Source organism: Lepus europaeus, chromosome 10 (genome assembly GCF_033115175.1).
Source record: "Lepus europaeus isolate LE1 chromosome 10, mLepTim1.pri, whole genome shotgun sequence".
NCBI classification, from domain to species: Eukaryota; Metazoa; Chordata; class Mammalia; order Lagomorpha; family Leporidae; genus Lepus; species Lepus europaeus.
This window is the reverse complement of record NC_084836.1, coordinates 121706225-121726337: the sequence shown is the minus strand read 5'-3', so window position 1 is coordinate 121726337 and position 20113 is coordinate 121706225. Positions and strand designations below refer to the sequence as shown.

At 52.8% G+C, this 20113-nt stretch overlaps 1 protein-coding gene across 1 annotated transcript in view; it reads right to left on the bottom strand.

Moving 5' to 3' along the window:
- The window catches only part of RAB22A (RAB22A, member RAS oncogene family), a 58770-nt gene that overhangs the window by 19650 nt on the left and 19007 nt on the right, over window positions 1–20113 (bottom strand). Inside the window, exon 3 of the mRNA XM_062204406.1 lies at window positions 3799–3880. Coding sequence (XP_062060390.1) covers window positions 3799–3880 — 82 coding nt within the window. The remainder of the gene's footprint in view (window positions 1–3798; window positions 3881–20113) is intronic.

Below are 20113 nucleotides of genomic sequence, written 5' to 3'. Positions count from 1 at the left end.
GCTCGACAGTCCCGTTTGGGGGCAACCGAAGACAATTCAGCATACAGTGGAGTATCCCAGAGCTCACTTCTTATTCATCCAACTAATAAAGGAATACTGACGGCCTGCCAGGTGCTGGGTTAGGCTCTGCAGATACAGCAGCAGAGGCTGTGGGCCCAGCTCTCACACTTTACCGTCTGGTGGGAGACCGGCAAGAAAGCTGAGTACACAGGCGGTCTGGCCACAACCTGGACCGACCATCCTGAGCAGTTACTGAGGACAGTGACGCTGAAGAACTGCGGCCACTGCTGAGGTTCTGGGGCTGGGAAAACTCTGGGGGATGACATTTAACGCGAGACCCAGAGGCCGGTAACGAGCCGGCTAGCCATGCTGCAAGGTGGGGAAGAGCTCCAGTGAGGAGGAGGAGTGTGTGTGAAGACCTGAAGGTAAGGAGTGCTTAAGGAGCCAAACGGCGGCCAGCAGCCGGGACTCGGTGGGGAGAAGGAAGGTGGGCCCGGAGGGCACACTGAAGAGAGAAGGTGGAACAGCGTGGAGCCCTCACTGTAAACCTCTGTCCAGGACACAGCTTCCCATCAGTTACCGCAGGGTACAACTGGGAAGAGAAGAGGGTCTGACTAATGATTTCAAAAGATCCCTCTGGGGGCCAGCACTGGCATAGTACGCACTGGCATCCCATACGGGCACTGGCTTGTGTCCTGGCTGCTCCTGCTCCCATCCAGCTCTCTGCTATGGCCTAGGAAAGCAGCAGAAGACAGCCCAAGTGCTTGGGCCTCTGCATCTGTGTGGGAGACCTGGAAGAAGCACTTGGGTCCCTGATCAGCCCAGCTCCAGCCATTTGGGGAGTGAACCAGATGATGGAAGATCTCGCTGTCTCTCCCTCTCTTATCTGTAACTCTACCTCTCAAAATAAATACATTTTTTAAAAAGGATTTCTGTGGGCCAGTGCTGGGTTTAGGGCAAGCGGGGAGGCTGCTTAAACAGCTGAAGGAATACTCAGGTGACGTGGAGAGAAGGTTGAGGGACAGAAAAGTGAGCCTGTCGGACAGGTGCTTACACAGCAGAGCGGCACAGGTGAGGCAGGGATCAGACGACTTCTAGATCCGGTTCTACAACACGGTGGGTGACAATGTGGCTACTTGGCCGAGAACACCAGGGATAGCTGGCAAAGTGTCCCGCCAGGTGACATCAGAGGAGGATTTTGAGGGCGAAAGGTGTGAGCATGGGTCCAAGGCTCACAACCATGACATGGTACCAGGGGATGGGCTGGGGTGGAACAGCTACGATGACTCAGGCTCTGGTTGGTACAGTCAGGTCCCTGAAGGCCTTGTCCAGGACAAGGGGGCAGGTTCACAGGTGTGTTCTGGGTGATCTTGCGTTTCAGTTTTTGTGACTATTTGTCACTGTCCGGATTTCCTTCTTCAGCCTGTGACCCAGCAGCTCTGGACATGGGCGCTGCCAACAACCGGCGGGGTGAGTGGTGGCCTGCTCCCTCCTGGTCAGGCAGTGCCCCTGGCCTGCGGCACGGCCCTCTGGGCTGCATGACGGTGCTTCCGGTCGGAGGCAGGTTTGAGTCTCAGAGCACTAATGCTGCTGAAAAACCAATCAGGAGTGGGCAAACAAGAGGCGGGCAAACCAGCTAATCCCAAACCTTCAGACTTCAGCTGTCACAAAGCACATCCCCTTGTGCTATTTTCTTGTGTTCCAGAAAAAAAGACATGTTGTATTGTACATCACTGTGTACACCAGGACAGGCTCAGACCCAAAGTAACCCGTATTATATACAGTATGCTTTATTTATTTAATTTGAAAGGCAGAGCTAGAGAAAGAGAAAGAGAGGGAGGGAGGGAAGGAGAGACAGAAAAAGAGTGAGAAAGAGATCTTCCATCTGTTGGTTCACTGCCCAAATTGCTGCAATGGCCAGGGTTGGGCCAGGCTCAACCCAGGAGCCTTGAATTCCGCCTGGTCGGTGGCAGGAGCCCAAGTGCTTGGGCATCTGCTGCTTTCCTAGGCAGGCTAGCAGGGAGCGGGTCAGAGGCAGAGCGGCGGGGACACCTGGGGCTCACTCGGGATGCGCGGTGCTGCACGAGGCTTGGCCTGCTGCATCGTGATGCGGTCCCACAGTATGGTTTTAAAAAAAGTTATTTTCATTTTTTTTAACTTGAAAGGCAAACAGAGACAGAGAGAGACATCGTACATCTGCTGGTTTCCTGCCTGCAGGTATCCCAAGCAGCACCTTTCCTAGTGCACCACACGCCCACCCAGGGGGTCCCCTGCTGAGGGCTCTGCTGTACCATCACAGACTGTGAGGGGAGACACACACATGGCATTCAGTGTAGGGGACACAGGGCACTGGCAGGGAGAGCCCGCAGGCTGGTGCTAACGGGACTGAGCTGAGGGCTGTGCCCACAGACACACGCAGGGCCCCGGGAAGCAGCCTTACAGAGAGGGGAGGGCGACACTAGCAAGGGCACAGCCGTCCTGAGTGCCCCACTCTGGACACACAGCACAAGTGGAGGAGAAGGAGCGGGGAACGGAGGACTGCAAGCAGACGCATCTCAGCCGTCACTGGACAGGGGCACGACATCCAGCACTGAAAACAGAGGGAGCCAGACAGAGCAAACTAAGACAGTAAGCTTTTTTTTTTTTTTTTTGACAGGCAGAGTGGACAGTGAGAGAGAGAAAGACACAGAAAGGTTTTCCTTTTGCCGTTGGTTCACCCTCCAATGGTCGCCGCAACCAGTGCGCTGCGGCTGGCGCACTGCGCTGATTCGAAGCCAGGAGCCAGGTGCTTCTCCTGGTCTCCCATGGGGTGCAGGGCCCAAGGACCTGGGCCATCCTCCACTGCACTCCTGGGCCACAGCAGAGAGCTGGCCTGGAAGAGGGGCAACCGGGACAGAATCCGGCACCCCGACTGGGACTAGAACCTGGGGTGCCGGCGCCGCAGGCGGAGGATTAGCCTAGTGAGCCGCAGCGCCAGCCAAGACAGTAAGTTCTACAACGGTGTCATTCCACATCCGGGACAGCAGTCATGGTGTGTACATTTCCTCTCCTTGTCGAGTCGTCAGATTTGACACCACAGAGTCTGTCTCGGAGAGCACTGTGAGGACAGACCCCCTCTTCCCGAGCACTTCTGGTGTACTTCAGGGGTAAGAGAGCACTGTGCATCCATCAGTGTTGTGATGGTGCTGTTTGCAAACAAAATTCAACAGCAGCTGAACAATGGGGTGGCTGCCAGAGGCTCCCCGGCAGGGAGAAGGACTTGGGGCCCAGAGGAGGAGGAAGCCACAGGCTGTCTGTGCCCTCCTTACCCCTCCTGATGGGGTGGGCTTGCCAGGCCCCACTCTGCTTCAGGGTCTTCCTTAAGCAGAACACCATCATGGTCAACTCCATCACCAGGCATTATTTAAATACCCACTGCAGGACTCCGCGTTTGCTCACCCACGTCACTTCACCTCCAACTCTGTATGCTATAAAGCTCCCTCTCAAGCTTCTAAAAGGCGGCCATAAATGAGTTGTGTGGCCTCTCCGTTTGCAGCAGCAATTCTTTTATATCTTCACTAGAGGATGGGCCCAAATGACACAACGCTGAGCGCGACTGTCAGGCCGTCAGCCGGCGTGCGTGTCATTGCTTTCTCCATTAGTGGCTCTGTGGCTCCAACTGGCCCACGCAAAGGAGAGAAGCGCTCTCTGGCACACGGAAGGGAAGGAGGAACGGGAAGTGACAGGGACGGTGGCAGTTCAGCTGGCGCTTTACCTTGGGCCTCAGAGAAACACATAGTAAATGAAAGAGTGACTTACTCGTTCTTGTCCCGCTGTGTCCCAGATTAGGAATTTATGGAGCTCATTTTGGTACTGGACAGTCTTGGTCATAAAAGATGCCCTACAAAGAGAGACCTAAATGGTCAGAACACAATATGGAAAGCACGCTTCCAGCCCCAGTCGGAACATCACTCAGACGTAACCCTCAGAGGCCCAGCTCCACATTCTGTCCTACCTGTGCTCTCTGGAGCACCGAGGGGACGCTTAGACGCTGGCTGCACATTCTGACACACAAGCACTAGGCACACCTGCCCACCACGAAGAAGGAAGAGTTCTTCTTTGGCTTTTGATGGCCTAAGCGCCCATCAGAAGAGGAGGCAGCCTTGTGGAATAGAGAAGCTCTTACTGAAAGGTATTATCGTGGAAATCGCTACGGAGTGCTCAGGAAGGCGTGTGCTCACGAAATATCCGGCTGCCCCGGCTCAGATTCCCAGGCCACATAAGCAGTCGAGTGAGAGTGAGTGCTAAGGCTGGAGTTCACCAAGTCGGGAGTGCCAACAAGGAACAGAGAGCCTGCTGGAGCGAGGCTGCACGGAGGGACCTGGCTCATCACTGGCACCCCTCAGCACCCTGTGGCCACCCGTGTTTCATCACCAAGGCAGGCCTTTCGGACGGCAAACCCAGCCCTTCTGGAGATGGACTCCTGGGGTGCAGGTCCCATCGCTTACTCTGAGGGAGCCACTCTGGCCAACGTGGCTTTGAAGGCAAGGGTTCCTGTTATTTTAGAGGATCTCATGTCACCTCAAAGCCTGCAAATTCCCTGAGGAGCCACGACGCCCAGAGCACCTGCCTAAGCATTCGGGGTAACTCCAGCAGACAGAGCCCAAGACCAGTCATACGAAGACTACTTCTGCCCATCTCACCTAGAGGGCAGTACCCAAGGGAAGTCTGGCCTCCTGGGCTGGCTCCCAGAACCCGAGACAGCCATTCTTTACTGAATAGCAAGCCTTCTGGGGTCAGGGGCCAAGATGCATGCTCCCATCACCCCCAGATCACCCCGACCAGGACAATGAACACAAACGCTAGGCACGTGCTGCGAGCCTGAGATATTGTTGTTGAGATTCTACTACGAGAAAATCTTCCAGAAGCTGCAAGTCGATATGGAATGACCTTCTATAAATCACTGAGCTTAGACAAGTATCAGCATCTAGGTCTTAAAAACTTCTGCCCTGATACGATGCATTTCTGCAATATTTATATGAATTTATGGCAGTGAGTGGCTTCCAAAATAGTGCCTGCAATGAGGAAGGGAAAGTAAATTAGGAGGCAAGATCGCTTCTATTGGGTAGGCTCTATTTATTGAATATTTACTTATTGAATATTTACCCTTTGGTATCCTCGGTGAAGTGGCTTGTGCACAGAAGGTGCTCAATGAATGGGTACTGGCTCAGAACTTTTGGCATCTTGCCATGATTAAGTCAGGATGTGCACCGTGACTTCTCACTTAGCAAAGACCTAAACATTCAGAAACCACTGTTTACTGTGAAGAGGAAATGAGCTGTGTACGTGAAAGCGCTCTGTAGACTCAAAGCACTGCACCCATACAAGGTGTGAGGATTATTATTTCAAGGCTGCTCCAGGAAATGTTTTAGTTCAAACTTTGCAATTAGTCCTAAAAGCTTGCAAGTCAACTCCATCAGTTATGACTGTGGTGCTGCACCTGAGCGACAGCAGCTGCCGGCAGAGCTGCTTGCAGAGCCCGAGCTCTGACACACCCACCGTGGTGCCCAGAGGACGGGAGAAGGCACACGCTTCAGGTGCACGGAAGGCGGAGGAAGGCTCAGGCGGCACCTAACAGGACATGTTTCATTACAGCATCGGCACTCCCTGAGGGTCCACCTACCTGCCAGTCGTTTCCCTTCAATGCAAACAGACCTGCCACCAAATCAGGAGACAAACAGCAGCTGTGATGTGATGAAGGTGCCTTAAAGTTAAGATCAAACTCGACTCCCATCTCTGACCCTAACATTTCCGAGCTGTCCCTCGCCGTCACTCTCACCCTCACCCTGCCTCCTTCCTGTCACCCTGAGGTCTTCGTGTGTCCAAAGCTCTCTTCTCGGTCTGTATCTGCACCTGTTGGCTTCCTGTCCTTTTATCACCAGCATCGCTCATCCACACTGCCAGCCATCGTGTCTGTCTCGTCCAAAACACCCAGAGAAGTCTCGAATAGTCTTTCCAGCTGCTTCCTCTACCCACCAGAAGGGTGGCTGGCTGGCTGGAGGGAAATCACAAAGCTCCATGGGCCAGCACAGATTGTCCCGAGCGCCCGCGGAGTCTGCCCCCAGCCCTTCCCCAGCTCATGCGGCCTTTAATGCGCAGTCTCCCGTCTCCTCCAGCTCTCTGCATGCCTTCCTAGTGCTCTCCTCCTCAGGACCACAGCTTGTGGCACCCTTATCAGAGGAGCCCCACGACTCCCAGCAGCTCTCTCGCCAGTGCCCTCACTCAAGAACAGATGGCTGTCCACTGCCACGGGATGCGACTGCCACTTCCTGGCTTTGGCTGAGCAAAGACATCTCTGGCTCACACATCACCATTGCCCTGGTTCATGACCCCAGAACAACCTGTCTGGTCATGCAGTCCCCAAATAGCTCTCTCCCTCCAGTCTCGAATCCTCCCAACTGCTCCTGTTTCTACCTTCCCATCTACTACTCCTGTTCCCTGTATATTTCCCCACTGGCTCTCCCCGGGCAGCCACCCCACCCTCTCTAGATCTCGGCTCAAGTGTGGATAATTACTGAAGTCTGCCCTCGCCAGCACAAGTAGGCTCCTCACTGCTCTCCTAGCTACTCTAGGACTTTATCCAAGTTACTGCGCTGCCCGCAGGCTACTTGGCAGCCAGTCACTGACATTTCCTGGTGTCCTGGCCGAATGCTCCTGGAGCCTCAGGGGAGTACAACTGAAGCAGAGGCCAAGAGCTGAGGTCAGAGGAGTCCTTGGCTCTTTCCCTGTAGCCAGCTGTGTGGCTTCTAGGGATAAGGAAAGTGGCTCACGGCACAGGTACCACTGCCTTCTCCTGCTTGGCCACCAGCTCTAACCCCTGCCCTAGGCAACAGGCAACAAGTTGCAAACTGTCACTGTGTGCCTCTCACCCTCTAGGATTCTGCAAAGGAGACTCCGCTCCCCACCCGAGTGCTGCACCAGGAGCTCCGCCCACCTCCAGGCTCCGCTCAGGAGGTCATGCTGAGATTCTCGCTCGTGATTCTCCTCCCCTGGTCCCACAATGCCCCTTTATAGCAACAGGCATCTCAGATGACTTTCTAAAAAGATGTATTTATTTATTTGGAAGTCAGAGTTATAGAGAGGGAGAGACAGAGGTCTTCCACCCGCTGGTTCACTCCCCTAGTGGCTGTAACAGCCAGGGCTGAGCCAGGTTGAAGCAAGGAGCCAGGGACACATCTGTCCAGGTCTCCCACGTGCTCGGCAGGGGTCCAAGCACTGGGGCCGTCTTCTGCTACATGAGCAGGGGGCTGGATTGGAAGTGGAGCGGCTGAGACCCGACTGCTCCAGTGGCCGGAGGGGATGTTGGCACTGCAGGTGGTGGCTGCGCCTGCTCTGCAGCAGCACTGGTCCCCATCTCTGACGATTTTGGGGGACTGGAACCACCTCCTCCTCTCAGCATTCACATTTTACTCCTCTGTACAGTGCTAACACCTGCACTCAGGGTCAGACTTGGGGGAGGGGACTGCCTGGTCTTTCCCAAACGTCCCACCGAGCTCTGGGCTAACACGGGCTGAGGCCTCCAGCCGGATTCCAAAGTGAATTCAGCCTTCTCTGCGGAGGACAGCACCTTCCCAAATCTCCCTGACGCTTGCATGTGCACATCAGACACGGCGTCAGCACCCCACACAGCATTTCCAGGCTGCCCTAGCTGTCCCCATGTCCAGGCACGGGGCGCTGCGCCTGTGCCAGGCCAGCCGCCTGCCGCTACTCTCCGCCCTGAGCTGCCTGCACCGAGTCCTGCAGCAGTGCGACCCGCTCTTCATTCTGTATCTAATCTGCACCTGAACCTCACGCCCGGAAACAAACCCACTCATCAGACCCTAACCGGGGAGCAGGACGCCTGCATCTTCTTCCTGCCATTGCCACTCAAACCCCAGGATCACTCCTGTAAGGCTGAAGTTAAATGATGCCGGGTAAGGTAACTTCAATATCTTGCTTTTTGAAAAACAGGCAATGACTCCTCACCGTTCCAATGATACATTTTTATTTTCCAGGCTGCCGCTGACTTGTCTGATCACCTTATTTTTCACTACTAATCCGTCTCTCTTCCCTCTGCCTAGGCAGATCTTAGTACCTCTTTCATCTGAAATCCCTACGAGCATTACTTCCTAAAGCTAGGATGCTTTCACATACTCCTCCATTTCTCATGACGTTCTAGAAGTTCAAGTTCCATGCACACCAAGCAGCCACGACTCTGGTCAGAGCACGTGTTCCCAACGGAAACACTTGCTACAGGCGGTTTGACAAACGCCTTTTCTTTGACTGCAGCAGACCTGCCAGCGCTCTCGGCACACGGGTGTGCGGACAGCGCCCTCCAGAACCTCTGTTTACCGTAGCTCTGCTCTGTGAAACACGGAGGAGATGCCGTGGCCTCTACAATGGTTCTGCCTTTAAAGAGGAACAACTCAGTACATTTACAAATTCACAGAAGACCCTACCTCCTAAACACACGAAATCTCACACACACACAATGGCAGGGTCTTTGGTGATACAGGCCGACAGACCCCACTGAGTACACAAGGCTGAGACAGGCAAAGCCAGAAGGGGCACAGCATGAGCGGCTCACCCAGAAGAGACACCCCAGGCCTTCGAGAAGGTCTAGAACTGACAGGAGCTCAGTGAGCGTTAGCTGGACAGACACCACCTGTGCTCAAGTCAGAGTGCCCACAAAACCCAGGAAGTCTGGGGGTGCTACCGTCACTGTGCAGGGCATCAGGGTGCTGGTCCAAGGGCTCGCTGCACACTTTAACATTTTATTTTTAATTTTTGACAGGCAGAGTTAGACAATGAGAGACAGAGACAGAGAGTTATAGAGAGTGAGAGAGAGACAGAGAGAAAGGTCTTCCCTCCGTTGGTTCACTCCCCAAATGGCCGCCACGGCCGGTGCTGCGCCGATCTGAAGCCAGGAGCCAGGTGCTTCCTCCTGGTCTCCCATGTGGCTGCAGGGCCCAAGGACCTGGGCCATCCTCCACTGCCTTCCCAGGCCACAGCAGAGAGCTGGCCTGGAAGAGGAGCAACCGGGACAGAATCCGGCGCCCCGACCGGGACTAGAACCCGGGGTGCCGGCGCCGCGCGGAGGATTAGCCAAGTGAGCCACGGCGCTGGCCCCTCACTGCACACTTCTGATTCAGCTTCTTGCTAATGTGCCTGGGAAGGCACTGAATGATGGCCCCAAGTACTTAGATCCCTGTAACCCAAGTGAGAGACCCAGATGGGGTTTGTGGCTCTTGGCTTGGGTCTGGCCCAGCTATTGCAGGCTTTTGGGGGCGTGAACCCAGGGGATGGAAAATATTTAACATAGATATCTAAATGAAAGGTTTAGCCTCCCCTTTGTCAAGTCTGTCCAGAATGACTTCTATAACAAACATCCTTTCACATCATAACAGTAAGATCCACACTAACAGACAGAAGTAGCTGCCGACACCAGCTGTTCCTGACTGCCGGGAAATCCTGCACTTTCACACGTGTGCTGCGTGAACACGCGTGGTGAGCCCTGGCTTTGAGTTAAATTCTTCACCACCATTTTATGGAAAATACACCGACAGAGCCAGTGAGTGCCGCAGCTAGCATTCAGGCCAGGTGGTCAAGCCCTGGCCTATGCTCTGAACTGGGCCTCTAGAGGCTTACGTACGGGCACTGGTCAGGTGAACAGATGACTGTAAGGCAAACATCCCATGAGAGAACCGAGGAGTGGACAAAGAATCCAAGTGCAAGCAGGAAGCCAAGTCTTCCTACGCGCGAGAAGGGGCAGGACGAGGCCCAGGAGGTGGAATAACGCCACCCCCTCAATGCCTTGCTGGATGTGAGTAAGGATTTTGTGATAGTGAGAGTGATCCTGGATTAACCAGGCTGAGCCACAGTAATCACAAGGGTCCTTGTAAAAGGGAGCTGGAGGACTCAGGGGCAGAAGAGAAGGTGAGGTCAAGAGGGAAGTGGACGTCGGAGTGGGCCACGAGCCAAAGCAGCCACCAGAAGCCGGCAAAGGCGAGTGCTACGGTTTGGGTATTAGTTTGGATGTGGGATGTCTCCCGAGCGCCCATTGGAGGTTTGGTCTCCAAAATCTTGCGTTAATGGTACTAAGAGGGGGAGAACTTCATCCAATTCTGGTGTTTGGAGGCGGGGCCTTTGGGATTGACCACTAGGCTGGAGCCCCCATGACTGAAGCCTGATGCTCACACAGACACGCACACTCTGCCTCTCGCCTATGATGATGCTCTGTGACAAACACACCATCACCAGATGCCGAACCAACGAGGCCTGCTTGATCGTGACTGCCAGTCTCCAGGACCAGTCAGAATCAATCTGTCATTTATCAAGTCGGGCTGTCGCAGGTATTCACTGTGGTAACGAGGAGCTGACAGACACAGCAAGGCAGAAGCTCCCCTCAGAGTCTCTAGACGGGACCAGCTAATTGGTACCCTAAATTTAAGCCAACGACACTGACGTTGGACTTCTGATCTGTAGCAGCATAAATCCGTGTTAAGCCACCAGTCCGCAGTGAGAGGAGCTGAACACAGCAGGGAAGACGTCAGCGAGGAGGCAAAGTGCTAGCTGTACCCAGGACAGGGAGGTCTGCCCTGCAGGTGGGGTGAGGACCTAGGGCATCACAGTGCAGGACGACCAAGAGCAGGGGTCACTGCAGGGAACTGTGCCTTTGCAACAGCAGCCCGGCTGTTGTGAAGGGAGAGACTGGGCAGGCAGGCTGGGTGGTTGAGGGCAGTTAGGCGGCCACAGCAAAGGCTGCAGGCAGCAGGAGACAGTGGGTGAGGCTAGCCACGAGCGCCTCCTGTCTCCCTCATATAAGCCAGCACGTCCCAGAGGCAGGCCCCGGTGCTGCCATCGCCGCGGCATCTGTCTCATTTTACTACTACTGCATCTCTCAGAAGCCACGCTCACTAAACAGACTGTCTAAGCAACATTGCTGGTAGAGTGAAAAGCCCCCAGGTTTTATGGGTGAATTTTATTTTTCTTCCCAGATGATAAAATACTTAGCGATGTAAATTAAAAGGGTTCACCTGTGTTATCATCCAAACTCACCTCTCGCACGGTGTTTTGGAAAAGAGAGCTGAAAGTGAAAGGGAGCCACTGACGGGGAAGGAGGGACAATGCTATCAGGCCTATTTGAGGAGGTGAACGCGGGAAAGACAGATGACTGTAAGGCAAGCAGCCCACGAGAGAACCGAGGCGTGGACAAAGCACGCAAGTGCAAGCAGGAAGCCAAGTCTTCCTATGCAGGCTCGCCTCCCACAGACCAGGCCCGGGGCACTCACGGACGGGCGAACCGAGCTGTGAGGCAGAAGCAGCGCTGAAGCTGGGGCGCACGGGGGTGGAGGGGCACAGAGAAGGGATCAAAGGAGGGAAGCACATCACGTGGCCTCTGGAAATGATCCTGGGAAAAGACGCAGTAGGCACGACGCGCAGGGAGGGACAAAGGGATCCTCTGAGACGGACAAAACCCACCAACTACTGACTGGGGTGGGGAACGGGTCTCTGAGGCAGGCTCCGTCACCACTGGCAACTGTGTGTGATGGGCTCTTCCGCTCATTTCCAAATTGTAACTGTGCCCCTTCAATCTGTGAACAGGTGATGCATTCATATGCTTTAATTCCAAAATGTGCAAACTTGGGGCCGGCGCTGTGGCACAGCGGGTTAAAGCCCTGGCCTGAAGCACCGGCATCCCATATGGGTGCCGGTTCTAGTCCCGGCTGCTCTACTTCTGATCCAGCTCTCCGCTATGGCCTGGGAAAGCAGTGGAAGATGGCCTGAGTCCTTGGGCCTCTGTACCACATAGGAGACCCAGAAGAAGCTCCTGGCTCTGTATCAGCGCAGTTCCAGCTGTTGCGGTCACCTGGGGAGTGAACCACTGGATGGAAGACCTCTCTCTCTGTTTCTACCTCTCTCTGCAATTCTGTTTTTCAAATAAATAAAAAATAAAATCTTTAAAAAAAAAATAAAAAAACAAAATGTGCAAACTAGGTAGACACCGAAACTCTTTCCTCCTACACCTTCCAGTCATCTGATTCTTCTTCTTGGGAACTTGATCTTAACAGATTCTTGGATCTCCTTTCAGAAATACCTTAGTTTTACAAGTGTTGATTTAGGGACCACTACCATGGCACAGCAGGTTAAGCTGTTGCCTGCAATGCTGGCATCCCTATGGGTGCTGGTTAGAATGCTAGCCGCTCCACTTCTGGATCCAGCTGCCTGTTACTGTGCTTGGAAAAGCCGCGGGAGATGGCCCAGGTACTCGAGCCCCACCACTCACATGGAAGACCCAGATGAATACCTGGCTTCTGCCTGGCCCAGCCCTGACCATTGCAGATTGCTGGGGAGTGAACCAGAGGATGGAAGATCTCTCTCTCTCTCTCTCTAACTCTGACTTTCAAATACATACATCCTTTTTAAAAAATTGATTTACTTTTACTTATTTGAAAGTCAGAGAATGAGAGAGGGAGACAAGGGGAAGAGAGTAGAGGGGGCAGCAGGAAGGAAGGGAGAGAAAGAGAATGACTTCCATGTGCTATTTGCTCCTGAAATGCGTACAACAGCCAGGACCTGGCCAGGCTGAAGCCAGGGCTCCGGAATTCCGTCCAGGACTGCTATGTGGGTGGCAGGGACCCATCTACCTGGACCATCACCCCCTGCCTCTCAGGGAGTACATTAGCAGAAGCTGGAATCAGGATGGAGCTCTGCACCAAACACACGCACTCCAGTATGAGATGCGGCATCTTTACTGCTGTGCCAAACGCACGCCCAGAATCAGCGTTAGGTTTATGCAGCGTGTGTGTGTGTGTGTGTGTGTGCGGTTCCCCTGTAACACAACCTCACATCTCAGTTTTTTCCACCTACACTATACCCAGGAAATCATCTAAGATGACGCATGCTTTCTCAAGCTGACTTGTTCCCGTTACTGTATTATACCGAGTGACCACACTGTAACTTATATCAGACCCTGCTTATCAATAATGCTGTGCTAGCCCTGTGCAACTATGAATCTGTTCTTTGCACCTTCTATACGGTTATCTCCAGGAAATGTCCTAGAAAGTCCAAAATATCTTTTTTTTTTGACAGGCAGAGTTAGTGAGAGAGAGAGAGACAGAGAGAAAGGTCTTCCTTTTTCTGTTGGTTCATCCCCACAAGTGGCCACTATGGCTGGCGTGTTGTGGCCGACGCACCAACTTGTCTCCAGAAGCCAGGAGACAAGTGCTTCCTCCTGGTCTCCCATGCAGGTGCAGGGCCCAAGCACTTGGGCCATCCTCCACTGCACTCTGGGGCCACAGCAGAGAGCTGGACTGGAAAAGCGGCAACCGGGACAGATTCCGGCTCTCCAACCAGGACTAGAACCTGGGGTGCCGGCGCCGCAGGCGGAGGATTAGCCTAGTGAGCCGTGGCGCCGGCCTCCAAAATATCTTAAAAGACAATGGCATCCTGGTTAGGAGTGCAGATTTTCAAGCCCAGTCGCTCTCTTTTTATTTAAAAGTCATTTTAAATATTCTACTTTGAAAGCCAGAGTTACAGCGAGGTCTTCCATCCACTGGTTCACTATCCAGGAGGCCATAATGGCCAGGGCTGGGCCAGGCCAAAGCCAGGAGCCCAGAGTTTCATCCAGGTCTCTCACGTGGGTGCAGGAGCCCAGTCACTTGGGCCGTTTTCTGCTGGTCTTCCCGGGCCATTATCAGGGAGTGGATCAGAAATGGAGCAGTTGGCCGGCGCCATGGCTTAACAGGCTAATCCTCTGCCTTGCGGCGCCGGCAAACCGGGTTCTAGTCCTGGTCAGGGCGCTGGATTCTGTCCCAGTTGCCCCTCTTCCAGGCCAGCTCTCTGCTATGGCCCGGGAAGGCAGTGGAGGATGGCCCAGGTCCTTGGGCCCTGCACCCGCTTGGGAGACCAGGAGAAGCACCTGGCTCCTGGCTTCGGATCAGCGTGATACGCCGTCCACAGTGGCCATTGGAGGGTGAAGCAACGGCAAAAAGGAAGACCTTTCTCTCTGTCTCTCTCTCTCACTAACTCTGCCTGTCAAAAAAAAAAAAAAAAAAAAAAAAAGAAGTGGAGCAGTTGGACACAAACCAGCATCCACAGGATGCCAAACCTGCAGGAGGTGGTTTTACCCGCTACACCACGACGCAGCCCCTCCCTCTTTGTTAAGCAGTTCTGCCACCAGCCTTGTACTGCTAGGTAAGCCACTTAACTTCTCTTTACCTGAGTTCTCTCATCTGAAAATTGGGAATAACTTCAGTATTCACAACACGGCCTTTCCACATTACAGACATTTCTACTGAGGTGTAATTTATGTACAACAGAATGCAGAGTGCAGGTCTTCAGTTCTAGGAAGTTTCCAGATTTCAGTTTCCTGTAACTATGGCCCCAAATAAGAGAACCCCAGAAAGTTCTCTTACACCCTTTTCCAGTGAATTCTTGTCCCTACCACAGACAAATCATTTCACTTTACTTCACTTTTGAACACCCTTGAATTTCATACAGATGGGACTGGGATCAGGAGCCAGGGGCTTCATCTGGGTCTCCCATGCGGGCAGCAGGGGAGAGGCGTTTGGGCCATCCTCCCTGATGCTTTCCCCAGGCCATTAGCAGGGAGCTGGACTGGAAGTGGTGCAGCCAGGACACAAACAGGTGCTCACATGGAAGGCGGATGTTGCAGGTGGCAGCTTTGCCCCCTACGCCACAACAGTGGCCCCATAATTCCATCTTTGAAGAAAATTTCTGCTGGATCTGTTATCATTGGCAGCGTTTTCCTTTTCAATGCCGTGTTAAGATGTCGGGTCACCGTCTTCTGGCACACTGCGCTTGTAGAGGCAGGGTCACTGTTCCCTTGTACAGAATGTGTTACTACTCTTCTGATGGTTTTAAGATCCGCTCTTTCCTTTTGGCCTTCGGGAGCGGGGTGGCAGCCTGCTCAGACTGTGGTCCACTTTGTGTTTATTCTGACTAGAATCTGCAGACACTCCTGCACGTGCACATTGATCACTTTCATCCGTTCTAGGAAGTTCTTGCCTTTTATGCCTTGAATGACTTCCTCCACTCTTTTTGCTTTCTTCCTGGGCAGCCAATGGTAAGCCTGTGAGACTGACAGTATCCTACAATTCTTGGGTGTCTTTTCTTTTTTAAAAAATCTCTTTCTTCCTTTGTGTTTCTGTTTGTAAATATTTTACTGGCTTGACTTTAAAAGGATATTTTCTTGGAAGACAGAAAGGTTTAACAGCAGACTGGACACAGTAGAGGAGGGGATCAGTGAATGGGATTAAGATTTTGAGGGGCCAGCACTGTAGTGCAGCAGGTGAGGCCACCGCCTGCAGTGCCGGCATCCCATATGGGCACCGGTTAGAGTCCTGGCTGCTCCACTTCCTATCCAGCTCTCTGCTGTGGCCTGGGAAAGCAGTAGAAGATGGCCCAAGTCCTTGGGCCCCTGCACCCACGTGGGAGACCCGGAGGAAGCTCCTGGTTCCTGGCTTCAGATCAGTGCAGATCTGGTTGTTGTGGCCAATTGGGGAGGGAGCCAGCCGATGGAAGACCTCTCTCTCTCTCTCTCTCTCTCTCTCTCTCTCTCTCTCTGCCTCTCCTTCTCTCTCTGTGTAACTCTGACTTTCAAATAAGTAAAAATAAATCTTTAAAACAATATTTTGAGGACTTCTTTCTTTGCCAGTTCCTGGGTTTCTATGGAGAGGGTGCTGAGGGCCCCTGCTCGCCTCGAGTCTCCGCAGCCGCCTGCCCGAGCGTGACTCCCAGGGCAGATTCTCCACCTCTCTGGTCCAGCAGAGGAAGAAGGTGGCCACAAATCTCTTCCGAGTGGCTTGTTGCTTTCTGAAGTTTAGTTCTTTTAGGTTCTTTTTTGTGCTCTCAAATGGGCTATTCAAACGTTCTCCTGCTTAGGGCAGGCATTCAGCCCAGTGGTCAGGGGACCTGGGTTCAACTTCTGGCTCAGTTCCTGACTCCAGCACCCTGTTAATGCACGCCCAGGAGGCGGCAGGGGACGGCTCCTAGGTGGGGTCTAGCTACCCACGTGGGAGACGTGGACTGAGCTCTCGGCTCTGTTGCTGTTACCTGGGGAGTGAACCAGTGAATAAGAGGCCTTTGTCTCTTTGCCTCTCAATGTGATACACAACTTCTTACTTGTTTTGGTCGTTCACAGAATGACAGTCTCTTGTGATCTTTTCTGCCTGAGCTGGAAAGCACAAGGCTATTTGAAGGACAGAATTACCCCAGTATAATAAGTACCTCATTATTACTACTGTTCAATTCATCAGGCTGTCCTTCAGAGTGGTATACTCATTGAAACTCGATGGCTGACTTGTTGATTGCTCCCTTACTAACCCAGGACCAGGTCTCTGCGGAGAGAGTGACAAGAAGAGGTCACTGGTAGATAAGCTGGGTCCCTGGTGTTCCTGGGCGGAGAAAGCCATCACCTGGAGTCACAAGAAAAAGGTGTCCCTCGGACTTCTGAGAGTGATAAAATCGCCTAGGAAGATACAGAGGCTGTGCAAGAAACCCTCACTGCGTCAGTATCTTAGGAGTGCACACGAGGCCGAGAGCCAGGAGCAAGGCGGCCCTGAGGTGCAGGAAGAAGGAGACAGAACTGCGCCCTAGGTAACAAGAGGATTAGACAAACAACAGCATCCCGTAATGTCAGCTACTTCTAGGGAGGGCAAGCACAACACACAAGGATCTGATGGGGCGAGCTGGGGTACAGCGCCAGCGCCCACACTGGAGTGCTGGCTGGAGTCTGGCCTGCTTCCCTGTCAATCCAGCGCCCTGCTGATGAGTCTGGGAAGGCAGCAGCAGATGTGGAGCCCCTCTACCCACACAGACTCAGACGGGGCTCCTGACTCCTGGCTTTGGCCTGGACCAGCCCAGGCCATGTGGCCATTTGAGGAGTAAACCAGTGGATGGAAGATTGATTGATCAGCCTCTCTCTGTGTCAGTCTGCTTCTCAAATAAATAAACAAACCTTAAAAAGAATAATCTGTGAATTATATCTGATCATTCACAAGATGATGTTAAACTTCACAACTGATTTCAGAGGAACAACGAGGGCAGAAGCTAAATACAGAATTGGTCAGTAGAGGCAACGAACGCACACACCTACAAAAATCCTGAAAGAAGAGTTGTTTTACTGCTTATCTATTATGGGCTGGGGACACACGGTGGTGTTCCCAGACGAGGCTCTTCCTCTTGTAGAACCGACAGACAGACAAGGACTGACTAAACGAGCAGTCCGATCACTGTGGACTTTCACGCTTACGAGGAAGAGAACAAGCCAGGGACTGGCAGGGAATGAGCCCTCACAGGGAGAAGACCCAACCCTACAAACCTCTGGAAGGAAGAGAACATTTCAGAATGAGTGAAGAGCAAACACAAAAGGCTCTGGACTGCGAGAGGGAGTCAGTGTTTGGGAAGAAGGGTCATCTGGGAAAGGCAGGCCAGCCAGAAGCCACGGTGAAGACAGACCACCAGCACCGGCCGCAGGTGTTAGGAGGACGAGGCTGGGGCGGCCATGGGGCCAGAAGCAGAGCAGGGATGTCCTGGAGAGGAAGAGCCGCACACCTGCGCAGGACTCCTCCCCAGGCCTCAGCCACACACGAGGCTGAGGAGACTCCAGTCCCTGACAACTGCCGGCGGGGAGGGGGAGGGATGGGGTCTGAATCCTGCCAAGTTACAACGACCCAGGAAGGAACAAAGATTTACCACAAGGCTAAAGCCAACACTCCAACACAACTGTCTTTTTTTTTTTTTGACAGGCAGAGTTAGACAGTGAGAGAGAGAGAGACAGACAGAAAGGTCTTCCTTTTTCCATTGGTTCATCCCCCCAAGTGGCCGCCATGGGCGATGCATTGCGGCTGGCGCGCTGCACCGATCCGAAGCCAGGAGCCAGGTGCTTCTCCTGGTCTCCCATGGGGTGCAGGGCCCAAGCACTTGGGCCATCCTCCACTGCACTCCCTGGCCACAGCAGAGAGCTGTACTGGAAGAGGAGCAACCGGGACAGAATCCAGCGCCCAGACCAAGACTAGAACCCGGGGTGCCGGCGCCGCAGGCGGAGGATTAGCCTATTGAGTCGTGGCGCCGGCCCCCAACACAACTGTCTTAACAACATGTAAAACCAAGCAGCCCCAAGTTCTGGATGATGCTAAATACAATAGTACTCTTCAGAAGGTAAGAGAATCTGAAATCTCCCTGATACATGTTCTGCAGTGTTCAGTCCACAATAAAAATTATTAGATATGCACAGAAAATGTAATCCAGGTCCAGCCAAAAAAGTAGTAATAGATCCAGATGCCCAGAGGCTGGCAGTAGCAGGTATGGACAGTAAAAGGAGCTACTATCAATGGAATGAAGACCTAAAAAAAGGGATGTGCTGAGTGGGCAGATGGTAATCTGAGCTTATAAAAGACCAAATGAAAATCCCGTAATTCAGACAGTATCTAGATAGAAAGGAAAAATAAGAAAATGAGACATGGTGAAAAGAGCACTGCAAACAGCTGAACTTAAAGACACATCAGCGTAAGTTATGTGATCCTAAGAAGACAGACATGGGGGGCTGGGGAAGGTGGCAGACAAGCCCAGAGCCTCTGCGGCCTGTGACATACCCAGCAGTTTGTGCGTAGCTGGAATCCTCTACGTGAACCGAGAATGGAGTTGGGAAATACTTGAAGAAATACTGACTGCAAATGCCCCAAATTTCATAAAAATCAGATTTATATCCAAGCAGCTCAGTGCAGCCAGAGTACATCACACACTAAGAATATTACAGCAAATTCCTGAAAACAAACGATAAAGAGCAGCCAGAGAATAAAAAGTTACATTGCACACGGGGGCGCAAAGGGACGACGGCAGGCTACTCAAGAAAAACAGCGGAGGCCAGGACAAAACAGCACTGAAAGGAAAAAAAATCAACCCAGAAATCCAGCAAAAATATCATGCAAAATCAAGGACGGAACGCAGATGTTACCAGGTAAACAAATACCTAGGAAAGCGGTGCCCAGTAACCCTGAATACATGAAACATGACAAGAAAGTCTTCACACTGAAGGTAAACGAAAACTCAACTCTACAGGAAGGCATGGAGCAATGAAAATGGTAATATTTGCGTAAACGAAATGATTTTTGTTCTTTATGACTACTCAGTCCCGTAGTTGCTATTCGGGGAGCCAAGCAGGTAGGCATCCATGATGGGAGGTAGGGGAAGGAAAGGTAGCTTAGAATGCGGTATCAAAACCCAACCGGAGGGGCTGGTGCTGCGGAGGAACAGGCTAAGCCCCAGCCTGCAGGGCCGGCATCCCATACGGGCACCGGTCTGTGTCCTGGCTGCTCCTCGTGCCGGCATCCCATACGGGCACCGGTCTGTGTCCCAGCTGCTCCGCTTCCGATCCAGCTCCCTGCTAATGCATTGGGAAAGCAGCAGACGAGGGCCTGAGTACTTGGGTCCTTGCCAGCCTTGGCCACTGTGGCCATTGGGAGAGGGAACCATCTGAGGGAAGACCTCTCTCTCTCTAATTCTTTAAATAAATAAATCAGGAAAATAAAGAAATTGAATCTATAGCAGATTAATTTTTAAGTTGATAATTTTGTATGGCCCATGAATGAGGTTAGAAATAGCCAGAGAGCCCTTGTCCTGCTAACGGGACACTAAGGCAGCTCTGGGTATGGGCTGTTAGGGCCCAGGTTCCATATGGTCAACAGGGGTCAACAACACAATCTAATATTTTTTTTAATCTCAAATAGCCAGTTGTCTTTTAATGATGTTGGAGGAAGAGTGCTTTCCAGTGAACCGATCACCACGCAGACAGCCTCCCCCTTACAGACACCGGCGAGTGTGGAATGTTCTTACCTTGAGCCATCTGATCCTGAACATTAGCGCACGTTTCCCACAGGCAAAGTAAGATCATCAAAACTGTGAAATGCACACTGGCACACTGCTGCCATCTGTTCCTCAGAATCCATCTGGGTTCTGCCAACTGTCCCAGTAATATCCTTTCAGCAAAACACCCGGCTCGAAGCTCGTGCTGCATTCAGTGGTTACGACTTCAGTCGCCTCCACTCTGGTCAGCGTCTCCCTCTCTCCTCGA